Source organism: Poecilia reticulata, linkage group LG22 (assembly GCF_000633615.1).
Source record: "Poecilia reticulata strain Guanapo linkage group LG22, Guppy_female_1.0+MT, whole genome shotgun sequence".
Classification (NCBI taxonomy): domain Eukaryota; kingdom Metazoa; phylum Chordata; class Actinopteri; order Cyprinodontiformes; family Poeciliidae; genus Poecilia; species Poecilia reticulata.
In genome coordinates this window covers 9,254,657-9,269,820 of record NC_024352.1, presented here as the reverse complement: position 1 = coordinate 9,269,820, position 15,164 = coordinate 9,254,657, and the positions used below count along the sequence as shown (strand labels likewise).

At 42.2% G+C, this 15,164-nt stretch overlaps 1 protein-coding gene and 1 long non-coding RNA gene across 2 annotated transcripts; one reads left to right on the top strand and one right to left on the bottom strand.

Moving 5' to 3' along the window:
• Positions 1 to 267: 267 nt before the first annotated feature.
• foxo3a (forkhead box O3A) lies at positions 268 to 12,015 on the top strand. The gene is made up of 2 exons (XM_008399048.2): positions 268 to 1,843; positions 9,040 to 12,015. Exons 1-2 carry the CDS (start codon positions 1,301 to 1,303, stop codon positions 10,309 to 10,311), a joined length of 1,815 nt encoding a protein of 604 aa, XP_008397270.1. The 5' UTR covers positions 268 to 1,300; the 3' UTR covers positions 10,312 to 12,015.
• Positions 11,283 to 13,968, bottom strand: LOC108165833 (uncharacterized). The gene is made up of 3 exons (XR_001776149.1): positions 13,778 to 13,968; positions 12,552 to 12,644; positions 11,283 to 12,428 (listed from the first exon to the last, which is right to left on the bottom strand). It is a non-coding gene; the product is annotated as an uncharacterized LOC108165833 (long non-coding RNA).
• Positions 13,969 to 15,164: the final 1,196 nt, after the last annotated feature.

The following is a 15,164-nucleotide window of genomic DNA, read 5'->3' as shown; positions in this document are numbered from 1 at the left end:
TTACAAGATGTAAGTCATATTAATCAAAAATACAATGAAAAATCTTTTTATTAAAATCATTATTTGAATTAGTTTATACTGAAATAATATTGTAATTTATTGAAATACATTTCTATAGTGCTCCTGTGTCTTTTCTCCACATTAGGAAATACAGGGAGTTATTTTATGGATTATTTAGAACTGAATAGTTAAAATAAAATAAAAATATTTTTAGCCATTTTTTTTCTCTATGACAGACTTTATTACTTCTTACTGTGAACATTTACAAACGAAATCCCATATTATTCAACATTATTTTAATTATGTTTAAGTAATTATTTATACATATGAAACAACCCATTCAATCTGTCAGACTTGGTGGAATTCGGTCATTCCTATGGAGACAACTAAAATGTATTTAATGTAACATAATTTCCAGCCTTCCTTTGTTAGCGACGTGATGTTTCTAAAGGGTGATGTCACCGGCCAGCGGACATCTCTCCACACTGTCTCTTTAATTTCAGCGCAGTCCAGGGGGCAGGATCGCGTCTTTCCGCCCCTTCTCCTCTCAGTGTTTGCGCCTACCGCAGCTGCAGCAGATTGAATGAGGAGCGTCGGCGGGCTGCTGGCCACACTGCGCTGCTTTAGCCCAGGATGCCAGGGATGTACAGCCAGGATGCACCAGTATTTCTCAGCTCCTCGTAAGGCGGATTACTTGAGCCTCGCCTTCTCCCCTCGCGGCAGCTCCCGGGGCCTTGAGGAACACCTCCTCTCCGCCTTGATGGTATCTGGAGAGCGGCGCACCGCTCCGGCGACTGGCAGCGCAGCTCTGCGGGCTTCTGATTAGGACCTTGAGGTGGGGTAAAGGCGGGGAAGGAGGGAGGCGGTCAAGATGGCAGCTGTGCACGGGGTGATGGAGCTGTGATGTGGGAGGCTCGTTTGCTTTTGCCCACTCGGGACTGGAGAGCGGGACGCGCGTAAGGGAACGCCGTTTGGATTGCCGTGAGGTTCCGCTGCCCCTATCGCTTCTTTTTAGCCCACGCTGGTCGGGGTGTGGGCTGTACGCCACGAAAAGAAAAGGCGATGTTCTGTTAACGCTGGTCAGCGCAGTTGGCGCTTTGAGCTGCGGATCGACGCTGGTAGACAAGCGGGACACGTGTCGGGACTGAGCTGCGGGGGTTGGGGGGGGGGGGGGGACAGATTTGCATACCGCGTTGCATAGTAAATAAACTCCCCAAAGAAGCCTGCACTCAACATTGATGGAATGCGAGCCGAGTGATTTTGCGATCTCCTGTGCATCGACCGAGAAATTGCAATTAACATGGCCGAGGCGCCGCTCAGCTGCGACGAGCCTCCCCCGAACGTTGAGATCGACCCGGACTTCGAGCCCCAAAAGCGGCCGCGGTCCTGCACTTGGCCGCTGCCCCGGCCGGAGTCCGGCGCGGGCAAGCCCGGGGCGAATGACGCTGACGTAATCCCCGAAGAGGAGGATGATGAGGGTGGGAGCGCAGAGAACGGCTCCGTGCAGAAAAACGGCGACTCTGTGAAAGAGCCGAGCGGCGGCTCCATCTCCCAGCCCGTGGAGCTCCAGGGCGGCCCCCGCAAAGAGGAGGCCGCCGACGGATCCCCTTCCTCCGCACAGATCCCCGGGGCGGCTCTCTGCGGCTCTGCCTCCCAGCAGCTGAGGAAGTCCTCCGCCCGCAGGAACGCCTGGGGCAACTACTCCTATGCAGACCTCATTACCCAGGCCATCGAGAGCTCGCCGGAGAAGAGGCTGACCTTGTCCCAGATCTACGACTGGATGGTGAGGTCTGTGCCATATTTCAAGGACAGAGGCGACAGCAACAGCTCCGCTGGCTGGAAGGTGAGCGCATGATGGAGCTGTCATCACAACAAAGCCCACACTGTGGTCATGTTAACACACAATGCACACAGCTATTGTTAAAGCGGCTAGCCAGGCATTGATGTGACATTTAATCAAAGCACTTCAGATGTAGATTTTCACCTATAGAACACGCCATGCACAGGTTTTTCTATTTAATTTGCTCTTTTAAGTCATAAAAGCTACCCTCGTGTTTTCAAGCTTCCACGCCTGCATACTTACAGTGACATCACATGAGGCACTACATTTGCCTACATTGTTTCCTTTGTTTTTCCTCTTCATAGGCAGGTTTTGAAGCAACAATTTATAATTTCACTCAATACAGCTGCAACAAATTTTTTAGCTTTATGTCATGTTAGTGTTGTTCCCTCATCAAAAACATACCTTGAGTGTTGTTTTTTAGGAATCCTTTGATCTCCCTGGCAACCATTCAGCTGTGCAAAACATTAACGTGAACCTCGCAGTCCCTCCTACCCCGAACCTCCCCCACTCAGCTCCGTCAGACTAGCCAGCAGCAATTAGCAAACATCTGGTGGAACTGCGCATTTGCTGAGTTCATTATACAAGCTACTTCGAGCAACGCTGATTAAATGTTATGGGGTTAATAGAAGAGCCATGTTGTGATGACTTCCTGAAGGGAGGCGGAGTTTCAGAAAGAGCGGGAGTTTTTAAAGAAAGAGGAATAATGGAAAAAAAGCCAAGATAAAGGTTTGTTTTAATGTGCCTTGGTAATGTAATGTAAAAGATTTGTAAAGCTGCTAATAGAAAATTTGCTTGATAGCGACCTGGAACGGTCCAGTTCAATAGCCAAACATTTATGCTAGAGTGTTTTGTGTAAAACTGAGTTTAAACTTTAAACGAGTCGATTCTCCTCCTTGGCTCTGTATATTTCTGAGGTATTTTTGGCTTCAAAACGCCGTGTTTGATAACATTTGATAACAATAATTAAAACTTCTCAATGCTTGACATTGTCTAGCAAAATGTTTTTACGTCAGGCTACATAGCTGCTACATGGATGAGCTGCTCTATGCTGTAGTTGGGGATATGTTGTTTGCTGCTGAGCATAATCATTTTGTGGCTAAAAGTTAAACATTATTTTTACATCAACTTCTAAGTTATGTGAAACTAAAATCATTTGAAGGCTCAGAATCAGTCCAGTACCGGTACCGGTCCACATTCTCAGGGGAGAAAGACTCACCCGGTATAAATTAAAATTTTAGCTAAGAATATCAAAGAATGTCATGAATATGTGTGTAGTGCTGCACCGATTGTAGTTTTCTGGCCGATCCCTGGTTACCGATCTTTAAGAAGCCTGACCTGCCGATTTTGATTTTGGCTGATATGAATTTTTCTTTTGTCTGAAATGTTGCTAAATATAGCAAGAAAGTCATTGAGCTGGCAACAGTGGGGTGAATATTGAGTGTAAACGTGCAGACATGACCTGGTGGGACGGTCAGTCAAACCTCTCACTGCAGAACAAAGGCTGATCTTAAACCTTTGCTGACTAAGATAAGATGGGCTTCACATGCAAGTATCGGCCAATCACAATCCCCCAAAATTAAGGAAATCTGCGCCCAGAAATCAAATGGTCAATTAAATCAGTTGGCCAATAAATGTATCCTATATTATACATATATATAATGTAAACAGCAAAAAGTTTATAACAGGTGTGTGAATGATCTAATGATCGGACTGCTGACTGCAGCCAGTCCACATTGTTAGCAGAACTAGAGGGCCCCAAAACCACATTTTGCTTAGGGCCCCATGGAGGCTTGCGCCGGCCCTGGTCATTATCACAGTTTGCGTCAGATGGCTTGGAGGTCACAGAGTCAGACACTGACTGGGACATGTAAAGCCAAACTCCACTGCAACCTGAATGTTATATGCTCTACTTTGGAATCTGTCTGTATTGCAAAGCTTTGTGCTTTTGGTGGTTTTCTATCATGAAATGGTGCCAACTTTTTCGTGATATTAATGCGTCATATCTGCCACGGCCACAGAGTTAATTTTCTCTAATCTAGTTTTAATCTACTGTGAGGAAATTTGGTCACGATTCAAATATTATCCACCACCCAGGAGCCAGGATTTGGTTACAGTAAAGTTGAATAGATCAGGGGTCATACTTTGTCGTAATTTATTAATCAACTGGCTCAAGTAAATAAAACATGCAATTCAGTTTTCAGGTACTATAGGGTTTAGTTAAATCGTGTTAAATTTTAACTTTTTTTTCTTATCTGTGTAGGATCATTTGTGAAAATACTTGGCTACAACCAAAAACAAAGAGTGTGATGCGATATTTTAAGCACAATCTTACAAAATTTAATTTTTACCAGTGTGAAATGGAGGTGCGAATTGGCAGAGGCTAATCAACGTGGAGCTACTCGGTTCTTGTACCTCTTGTCATTGTCTTAAAAAAAAACATACAAAGCACAATTGGCAGGTTTTTCCTTTAAAATATGGTAGCATTTTGTGAAATCCTGTCATGGGAATCCATACATCATTATTCAGATGAGTGTAAATGTGTCAATGAACAAAACTACTTTACTGTATTGTATCTTTAAAGTAGTGGTTGGGTCTAAGCACAACATAGCGTAACATGTTACTGTTGAATATTATGACTACATAACAGACATGTGTATATATATATAGTTTTATCTCAGTGGTGTGAGAACAAAGGTGTGGATTTGTCGGTGTGACTCAAGTAGCAAGAAACCACTAAATCTTACAAAAAAAAAGGGTGCACAGTGATCCAGTGAAGAATAAACGGGTATGAAAGTGGTGGGTGAAAAACGGGCGATGCAAAGTTAATTTCACTTTCAGAGAAACTGCTCATGCTGCAGTGAGACTGCCTCACAGGGGGGCCCCTCTGCGTCGGTTTGATTTGTCAGGATTAGTTTGTGCCGGACCGAACCAATTCATCTGACATGGAATCAAGTCAGATGAAAGCTTTGAGCTTTCTGCAGGATTTAGACAGAGGGGAGGGAAATAGGTTTGTAATCCCGCACAACTGAGGCAAGGCGGGCCGCTCCCAGGGAGCTGCCTTCTGAATATTGTGTGTGTGAAACGTTGACGGGGGGAAAAAAAATCAGGCTGTAAAACACAAGCGCCACACAAATGGGTGGTCATCACTAATTGGTCTCATCTGGTTCGGTAATGCTCCAGATTAGAGGCGGTCAGTTTTCATTCATCTTCCACTTGGTGCGTTCTGCGACTCAAGACAAGAGTCTGGCGGGGCGAGGAAAGGGTTAATGCAGAGGGGAGGTTGAGTTGTGCTGACATCAGCATTTCTTAGGAGATGCTTTGTGTCTCTGCGCATTTGGTGGCAATCTGTCCGAGGTTGCTCATCTTCATGCGTCATCGTCGGCATGTAAAGTCAGACCTGACACACATCGTGGTAACATCTCGTCATCGTTTGCATCCAGTCTAAATATAACCCCCCCCCTCTCTCTCTACTCATACACAAGCAGCTTCGCCCAACTGTGTGCCAGCCTCTCTCTTTATGTGGCCTGGGCAAGGGAAATCAATTGACTGGCTATAAATTATGTAGGTCAATGTGTGGCGGTGTGAGAGAGCAGCTGAGTGTTTCTCTTCGGCCGAACTGGCACGGCTCCCGTCCAGTCCAGTCTCTCAAACTGTCCTGCTGTGACTGCGTGGGAGGGGGGGGGGGGGGGGGGGGGGGGGGGGGGGGGGAGAGAGTAGACGCTTGCTCTTTTTTGTGATTTATCTTTTAAATACCATTTGGCACATGCTGCATGCACCCGAGTAGCCTGCCCGAAGGGATATTCCTGGATTTTTGAAGTGAGGTTCTGTTAAAAGGCTATAGACAGACGGCTAGAATCCAAAAAGAAAACTCCTGAAATTCTGTAATGGCTTTTCAGTTTTCTTGTGCCAACACCAGAATATCACTTTGGAAAGTTTGCAGAGGCACTCCCGGCTGTTTGGTTCTAGAAACAGTATAACGCTTAGTCCAAAAGGGGTCAAAACCAAAGTGGACTTCTGCCGTCTCAAAACATCGAGTGAGTTTTGAACCTTTTAACAGTCGTCATATTTGGATTGGGCTTTTATTTACTAAAAAGTCCATGATTATTTACACAGGAAATGGAAGTAGGAAGCAGTGCAACAGCAGTGATCTTCCTGTGTGAAACATGGACATGAAAAGTATTTTCAATTGAAGTAACTATCAAACAAAAGTCTGGCAGTGTGAAAATGAGCCAGATGGTGTTAGCTTAAATCATTTTGTTTGCTTACGTTGCTTTTGTTTACAATAACAGGATGTCACATTCTTACCACATGTTTCAACCACTTGTGAATGCACAAATATGGCCCTTTCTCACTAAACAAAGATTTCACAAATCACAAACTAGGTTTTAAATGTTTTGCTTTTTGTTTACTCAATGTTTGAAGAGTCCAAGTATTGACATCTTTAAACTAGAGCAAATTAAAGATACTCAATCTTGTCAAAGTTCCAGTGGAATTACCCTTTAGTCATTTGTCAAATGGGAAGCCAACTTCAACTCCGTACTACATAGTATGTTTATGCTTAATGTCCTGTAGATTACAGTAAACTGTCAAAAAAAAAAAAAAAACGTGTGGCGCTTACACATATTGTATGCCAAGCATTTTTCTTGATAAAGTTTTCTTTAAAGAAAATCACGAGTCATGGGTGACCAGCCTAGACATCCTAGTCGTTTGCCTATCCAAGGCTAAATAATGCTAGCCACATAGCAACGAGGTATTTCAGCTTCCAACCTGTATTTTTATTCAAAAATATGTAATTAAAAAAAATTTGCAAATTGGTAAATTTTCCACAAATAACCAAGTGCCTTTCCACAGAGAAATACAGGAATAGGTGACTATTGAACTGCGAATGGGCAGGAGTCCACTGTATATTAAAGTATAACAAAGTTTAAAAACGCAAACTTTTCAAAACTGTTAAAAAGCCCAATTATCAGCTGGTAAAAGTGATATTTTCCACAATAAGCAGCATCCCTAAAAAAAACATTTTTAGTAGCACTTATTTTTGTTGAAGCTTGTGCATCAAAATCAAAATAATGAATAAATGTTCTAACATTATAATAACTGTAATAAATAGTTATTAATAAATAATGTAATCATTTTAGCTACTGGAATAATTGTTCTGTTTTAGAATGAAAGCAGTCACAAATTTTATTTTTAAATATTTGTGTTTATTCATTGATGTCATGAATCTGTGTTGTATTAAGTTCTGAACTACGATGCAACAGTTGATCTGATTTCTTTTAATAACTCTAACAGGATTGAATAAATGACTCCTAAATGAACTCTACATGACCCAAAAAACCCAACCCTTCTTTGGTAAATAAGTACCTTTTTTTAAAAAAGCTTTTATGTTCCATTTTCTTTGTGCCGGAATTGTTTAGATTCAGTGCTTTAGCCTTTGTTTGTGGTTGTACATCTGCCTGTTGTAATACAATGCAGTCCAATTCGGCATCGCCACAAATTGCAGCCTAGTAAAAAACCGCAGAGCAGAATCACTACCACCTCTGTCAAAACTGGTCGTAAAAGTTCATTTATTTACTGCCTTTCTGCTGCACTGGATTACAGTAAACTGAACATAGGACGTGGTTTTATTCTGCTGTCAACTTGCAACTTACAAAATGAGCAACATGTCGGGATGTTTCTTCTGAGGCTTCTTTTTGACGATTGTGAAACGGTTAAATCGAGCGTCTATTTTGGCCACGTTAGTCCCAGATGACTTATTACATTTTTTTGACAGGTTCCCTGTAACTGATTTGTTACCAAATTTGATATGGAGAAAATGGCTCACTCCTCAGGGTGGCACCGTCTACTGGGCAGCAAGACCGCTAAAGTTTGCCCTCCAAGCAAATTCTCTTACTTTTGTGCAAAGTTACATTGTGGTTAATGGTACTCTGTTGTGCTCATCTCAATGAACTGCGAATACAATTTCCTCATCACATTTCCAGTTGTTCTCATCCTGCGACATCTTGAAAAGATCTAACCTTGTGCTGCACCTCTGTTCCATGTTACAGATGTGCAGCTTTGTACAACACTAATAAAGACGAACTGAGCCTGTTCTGTCGTCAAGAAATAAAACTTGTGCTTTAATGTTGCAATCGAATCATAATGGGATTGTTTCAGACTGGACTGTGGGCTGCAGAGATCTCTGCAGAGTCTCTGGTTTCTGTGAGGTATGACTGGGCTGGGTGTGCAGGCTCCAACTGTTTAATTTTGTACATGCTTGGGAAGATCTCCAGAGAAATCCTGCAGACCTTTTCGAGCAGCCAGAAATAGGACAGAGTGAGAGGTGCAAAGCAGTCTGTTGGACTGCAGTGTTCACGCAGCTTGCGTACACACAAATGAAACCCACACATCCAGCTTTGGAGGGTTTGCATCGCTTGTTTATTCTCATTTCACGCCGTTTGATCTATGACCAGATGTGTTCACGTTAGCAGTTAATGTGTTTCTGATCATTTTAACAGCTCTGCAGAAGGCTGACTAATTTCTGGACATGGAATTTATTGCAATAACAATCTTGAGTTTTGTTTTTTCTCTAATAATGCATAACGGAAATATAGAACAATGTGGTGGATGTTCATATATCTACTCCTTATCCAAATGATAAGGAGTAGACATATTATCAGCTGGTAAAACTTCTTTTCATTTGCATTTCACTCTGTTATTACTGGGTTAATTGGTTGAATCAAGCTGGAAGATTTTGTGAGACAAGCTAGAGGGAAAAAGCTGGTCAAAATTATAGTTTGCTGAAAAAGTTAAGTTCCAGAAATGCTGGATGCTGCAATTCTCAAAACAGTATTACACAAAGCAGTTAAGTGGAAGCAAAATTATGTGTGGTTTTCAACATTTTCTACACCTAAAAGTCTGACATGGATTTGTACTCTGCTACCCCTAAATAAAGGTGTGACCAATTCCGTTCAGGAGTCACCTAAAGGGTAAATACAGTTAGTTTGTGGGGAGACAAATCTTAGCTGTTCGGTGAAGGCTTTAGAGGTTTGTTAGAGGAGATTGGTGAATAAAGGACAAGAGCACAGCCATACACTTACCTAAAAAAGAATCCACAAATGCTTATCACAATCTTACCACAAAATAATGTGAGATAACTTTAGGTCCATATTGTCCACTCCTACCTTACACCATGTGTTTTGTTCTGTTTTTTTCAGAATTCCATTCGACACAATCTCTCCCTCCACAGCCGGTTTGTGAAAGTCCAGAATGAAGGGACAGGGAAGAGCTCTTGGTGGATAGTCAATCCGGAAGGCGGTAAAGGAGGCAAAGCTCCCCGTCGCCGGGCCGTGTCAATGGATAACAGCAAGTACATCAAGGGAGCCCGAGGACGGGCCACCAAGAAGAAAGCCTCTCTGCAAGCTGCGCAGGACGGCAGCTCTGAGAGCTCCTCCAGCCTCTCCAAATGGACGGGGAGTCCAACGTCCCGCAGCAGCGACGAGCTGGACGCCTGGACAGACTTCCGCTCCCGGACCAACTCCAATGCCAGCACGCTCAGCGGCCGCTTGTCCCCGATCCTGGCTAACCTGGAGCTGGACGAGGTCCCCGACGATGACTCTCCTCTGTCCCCCATGCTGTACTCCAGCCCCAGCAGCATGTCCCCGTCCACAGGACCCACAGGACTCCCTGACCTGGCTGGTACGATGAACCTGAACGACGGGCTGTCGGACAACTTGATGGACAACCTTTTAGACAACATCAGCCTCACTGCAACCCAGCAGCCTCCTCCTGGAGAGGAAGACCCCGGAGCCATCAGCCAGGGAGGCTCCGTGTTTACCTTCAGCTGCGCCAGCAGTCCCTCCGGAGGCTACGGGCCAAACCCTCTCTTCAGCCCCACGTCCATCACAAGCCTGCGGCAGTCACCTATGCAGACCATCCAGGAGAACAAGCAGACTACCTTCACTTCCATCTCGCACTTTAGTGATCACCAGGACCTACTGAGCCTGGACTCCCCCAGCCACAACAACGTCCTGCTCACCCAGTCTGACCCCCTGATGTCGCAGGCCAGCACCGCCATCGCCCTGCAGAACTCTCGCCGAAACGCTATGCTGCTCCGCAAGGACCCCATGATGGCTAATCTCAGCGGAGTGGGCCAAAGCGCTTCAGTGCCTGGTTGGCAAGCTGGCTTGCCGACCCCCGACAACGACGGAGGCGGTCACGCCAATGGCAAACCGCCGCACCTGAAGTCTCCCGGCAAGAACGCCACGATGCAGGACCGCTTCCCTGGTGATCTGGACCTGGACGTGTTCAACGACAGTCTGGAGTACGACATGGACTCAATCATCCGCAACGAACTGATGGAAGCGGACTGCCTGGATCTGAGCTTCGACGTCCGCCTCGACTCCACCTCCACCCAGAACGGCAACAGAAACTCGGGAAGCTTCTCCGACGCAAAACAGACCTCCCCTCAGAGCTGGGTGCCGAGCTGAGGAGCAGCACCTCAACGTGTAAATTTGGGTTCATTGTCCTGCATTGAGCACCTAGAGGGGAAAAAGTGTATTTATGTAGTATTTTCTTCCAATGTTTTTAATGTGAGGCATTTAGTGCGGTACTGTATTTCAAGTGTCTGAGACACACACAGCGGTATGACGGCGTACTATGGCCATTGTGGATAGGGGTAAAAAAGAATTTAATTTCTGCTAAACAGATTAATTTCCAAATTTTAGAAAAAAAACCTTAGAAATTTCTGTGTTTGAAAGTCAAAAATTTGCTAAAAGAAATCTCAAATTTTGAGGTTAATATCTGATACCTTCTAGAAAAAAATGTGAAATTTCAGAGCTTCAAAAGTTGAAAGATTTCCAAGTTTTTTCCTAGAAAATTCCTGAGATTTATCTAAAATTTCAGAGTTTCTTTTCTTGGAAATCTTCAACTTTTTGATCTCAGGAATTTGCTTTTTTTTTTTTGGCAGAAATTTACTCCTCCTTTTCCCGTCTGCTCAATGGCTTTTATACACCATTGTACAGCAACGTCTTTGAGGCAAAGAAAAAAAAAAAAAAGATTATTGCCAGGATGCCGGGAGGAACGGCATTGATGTAAATCTTTCCGGAAAGCATCAACTCATGTTAGTCTCAGGGAATCACTCGTATCACCAAGTGATAGGTGTAACCGAAGATGAATTGTGTTTTCCACCTGCTTTCTCTGCTCTTTCACCACCTTTCCTAGACCAACATTTTTTGCCAAACCAGCCGTCCGCCTCTTGCCAACGGCCTGTTTACAGGAAAAAAACAAACGAAGCTGCAGAGAATGCCCCATTATTCCGTTCAAGTGGAGGATACTTGATAAGCTTTGTTTTCGGCACATTTCCCCAATGATGCACCGAGTCGAGCACTAAATATCAGTCTGTGAAGGGATAAGGTCTTATCAAGATGTGAACAGGTCTGCGTTGTGTGGTTTTTGTACCTTTTTTTTTTTTCCCTAAAACCAAATTCTCCCGTGATTTTAGTGACAGTACTGTGAATTATTTTCCTCTGGAAGAGGTTCATCACTGCAGCAGATCCCTGTCCAACGTTTTCCATCCTTGGAAGTGATCCTCCCGTGTTTAGGACAGAAACTGAGGAAGGGGATTTTCCAACCATCTGCGTTAGCAAACCCAACCATTAGAATCAGTCCTTGGTCGCAACATGCCAGTCTTAATGTTGGAAGGAGTTCTTGGTGCTATTTTAATGAAGATAGCAGGGAGTGGCTGCAGATGGAGCAGCCGCTCGTTTTGTTATCAGCACTTCAGCAGGTGCTCTGGAAAATGGGTTCTACCCTGCAAGACGAGGGCGTGTATAGTTCTAGAGCCATCTTCTTTGCCAATAAGAGAGGGAACCACAGTATTTATCATATTGCCAAAATCCTTTCTGCATATAAGTGGATGGATGAGGAACTACAGTGAATAAAAAGTAAAAGTCGGTGTTCTTAAATAATTTTCAGCTTACTTTTTTGTAGGAACCAGAGGCTAAAACTTCTTAAATGTTTTTTTTTTTTGAGCTAAATTATTTGAATGAAAGAAAATATTTACGGTGTTTTCCAAAAGCATTGATATCTCTTGAATGTATTTGTCATAGTTTGTCCTGTTGTAACCACAATCTAAGCATTACATTCAATGTTAAAGAAGATGGTTTGGTCTGATTAAAAACCAAAAAGTTGAACTTTGTGGTCTAAATACTAGTAATCCTGAACAAACTTGCGTTCCAACTCACAATAATGTCTCCTACACTGTGGTGGTCTATCATGAAGAAAATATACAGGAATTTGTGGTAACATGACAAAGTGTGAACATGTTCAAGAGGTGTGAATACTTTTTTCAGGTCAGGTATTGTTTTATTTCTTTCTGCAAATGTAGTTGCGTGTATATCAAAACACTACCTTCCAAACCAGCCTTCATTTTGTTGTAGATGAGATGCAAAGGTTTGGCTGAATCTGTTCATTAGCTGAACATTAAAATCCAAACAAATTAAAAAAAAATCTGTGAAACTATTCTCAACATGTTTTCTTCTGGGTGAATGAACATATAATGGCGATTCTAAGTGATTTCACTGCCTACATGATGTTTCTCTTGGTCCTACAAAAAAAAAGGAAAGAGGAGAAGGAAAAAAAAAGGCAGATGTAATTCTTGTTTCCAGTTTTTTAAAGAAAGTATGTGTAAATAAATGTCAAGAACCACTGAAAATCAGGATGTTTGTACCTTTCTTTTCTTTCTGTTTCCTGTAAAGGTATAGCACAGCAGCTGACTTCACTCTGCAGGGCACGATGAAGGTGAATTGCTATTGGGTAGGACCTGCATGAGCCAAGAACCAATCACACGCTGTATCCACGAGAAACGGAGCTGCTCAGATCAAGATGAGGTGTTGCTGAGGAAGGTGCGCCTCAGCAGCTGATGTCACGTTTTACACTACATATGGCAAATCATTGTGTTCTCGGGTTGGTGACTAAAAAGCCTCAGTAAAATGTTCCTAAGATGACTAGTGAAAAAACAGAGCCCCCTATTGGTCACATAAAGGTACTGAGCATGTGTGAAGATCAGAGAACGGAAAAGGACGAGGTCTTCATTGATATTTACAATTCAGCAGTGACGCAGAGGGAAAAAAATGAAGTATATTGTTTTTAAATGATCACAAATGACATTAAATTGGTTCTTTAAGAACAAAGCCATTGTTAGAAGACGGCACTTTGCTGAAAATGTGCTATATAAATAAAATCACCTTGTCTTATGAATTTCAGTTTACATGTCGCCACAAACAAACCGTATGAAAGAACGTTAACAAATGAGGCTAAATGTAAGCAAAAAAACTGTCATTAAGACAAAAATAATGAAGAAATGGTAAATCCATTATAATATTATCCATTATAAAGCCGTTTCCCTGACAACAGCTAAGATTTGCAGTTAATTAGCAACGACTGCTTCAGGGTTATGAAGCTCTGCTAGCTAGCAGCGTTAGTAGCACTGTGGCAAAACTAGCTAAAGCTAAATTCAAACTTTCATTCTAGTTTCCACGCAGAAACTTTCTTAGCTAGAGGTTTTTTAGTCGTAAAAACTAAGGTAATATTATTCATTCACAATACAACTCAGCTAAACAGGAGGCCGCCAGTTCTCAGGTGGACAACACACATGAACCAACAAGTTCAATTAGCTACCAAGATAAAGTAGGTAACTTGAAAATGTAATTATTACTAAACACTACAAACTAATGTGCATAATTAAAATTTACCAAATTTTAATGGCTAAAAATTTTAATTCTCTAGAATTCATTTTAGAATAAATTGTCCATGCTGGGGATGTCCCACGTACTTGCTGACTTTATCGCTTAAATAGTGCAATGATTATATTTTGAAGACGTTCAATTATTCCTTTTCGGCATCTTTTACTTATTAAAATATCTTTATTAACTACTAATTAAATATGGGAGTTACCTGAAGCACGAACCCTTCACAGCCTTCAGTGCATGCTTCTGTTTGAGCGCTGCTTATGGCTGTATCCGCTGCTCCTGGAAGATGGCCTGAACATTGGAAGAGGGGCGGAGCCTCACTGTCTCCATGGCAACAAAGATGACCTTGACCAGGACGTTAAATCTAATGAACTCAATTATGGCAGCTGAAATTTAATGGCTGCTCAGGCGAAAAGGACATGCGTGTTTTTATATGTATATGAGATAATACACGACACAAACGGAGCTCTGCTCAGGTTGTGCATGTTTTACATGTAATCATAGCTGCTGTAATATGGAGTTGAGAAGAAAAAAAAGGAGGTAATGCTTTTCATCAAGACACAATCAGGATTCAGTTTGAGGTTAAGCCAATGAATCAGCATGATGTGTGTAAAAAGAGCTCATTATGCTGAGTTTACTGCTCCCAGAGGACCATCAGCATCACCATCAGCATCAGTTTTTAAAGGTGTGGCTACAGATTTAAGCCGCCAATAATCGGGGGTGGCATATTAAAAAGCAAATCCCGTAATAAAATTCAAGAATACAAGGTCGGGGCACGGGAGTTCAAAAGTGATGCACTGTATGGGACAAAAACAGTGGAATAAATATAAAGAAATAAAATTAAAATGGTAAGAAAAATGCTGCACAAAAGCAATATGCTGATACTAAAACATGGTGGTGGCTTCAGAATGCTCTGGGGTTACTTTGCTTCAGATGTAAACATGGCTTTGATTAAAATGGTTTAAAACATAATTATTTCAAATCCCCATCAGTTTTTGACTCAAAATCTTTGTGTGTTTGCTAAAAATACAGAGGAGGGATTGTATACTTATATTAGAATCCACATGAGAAAATAAACATTTTGGACAAGAACATTTAGACTAGACGTGCTCATGGTCTTGTCAATCTGGAGAACTTTTGAATGGGTTAGTCAAGATGCTAAAAACTGAAGAAAACTGAATGCTAAAACTGAAACAAAAGTTTCACAAGTCATTCATTGAAAGGGTTTGAACAGAATGAATAGTAAACCATTACATGTAGCAAATGAGGAGGCACTGAGTTCAAACTCCTAGTTTGTGTGGAAAAAGTTCATTGCGATTCCGATTTTTCTTGGAAACTGAGAAGTCCTTTTCTTTATATTATATTAATTGAAATGCGAGACAATTGATTATCAAAATAAAGACAAATACTGTAGCAATTACAAAGACTGATATGGAAGATTTTCTTCTTAAAGTTCTAAATGCTGAACAGAAAAGAAAAAAGGTTTCGATTTATTGTTAGTCTGATCATAGTACAGGTGAAATAAATTGCTGCACTACTCTTTTCAGCCACCAGAGGCTGAAGTGGTGAGTCTTTCTCATTAGGACCAAACA

Bases quoted from the DNA above. Each gene is read 5' to 3' on its own strand.
- foxo3a (XM_008399048.2), top strand. From the start codon at position 1,301: ATGGCCGAGGCGCCGCTCAGCTGCGACGAGCCTCCCCCGAACGTTGAG. The intron at 1,844-9,039 runs GTGAGCGCATGA...TGTTTTTTTCAG, and splicing joins ACAGCTCCGCTGGCTGGAAG to AATTCCATTCGACACAATCT.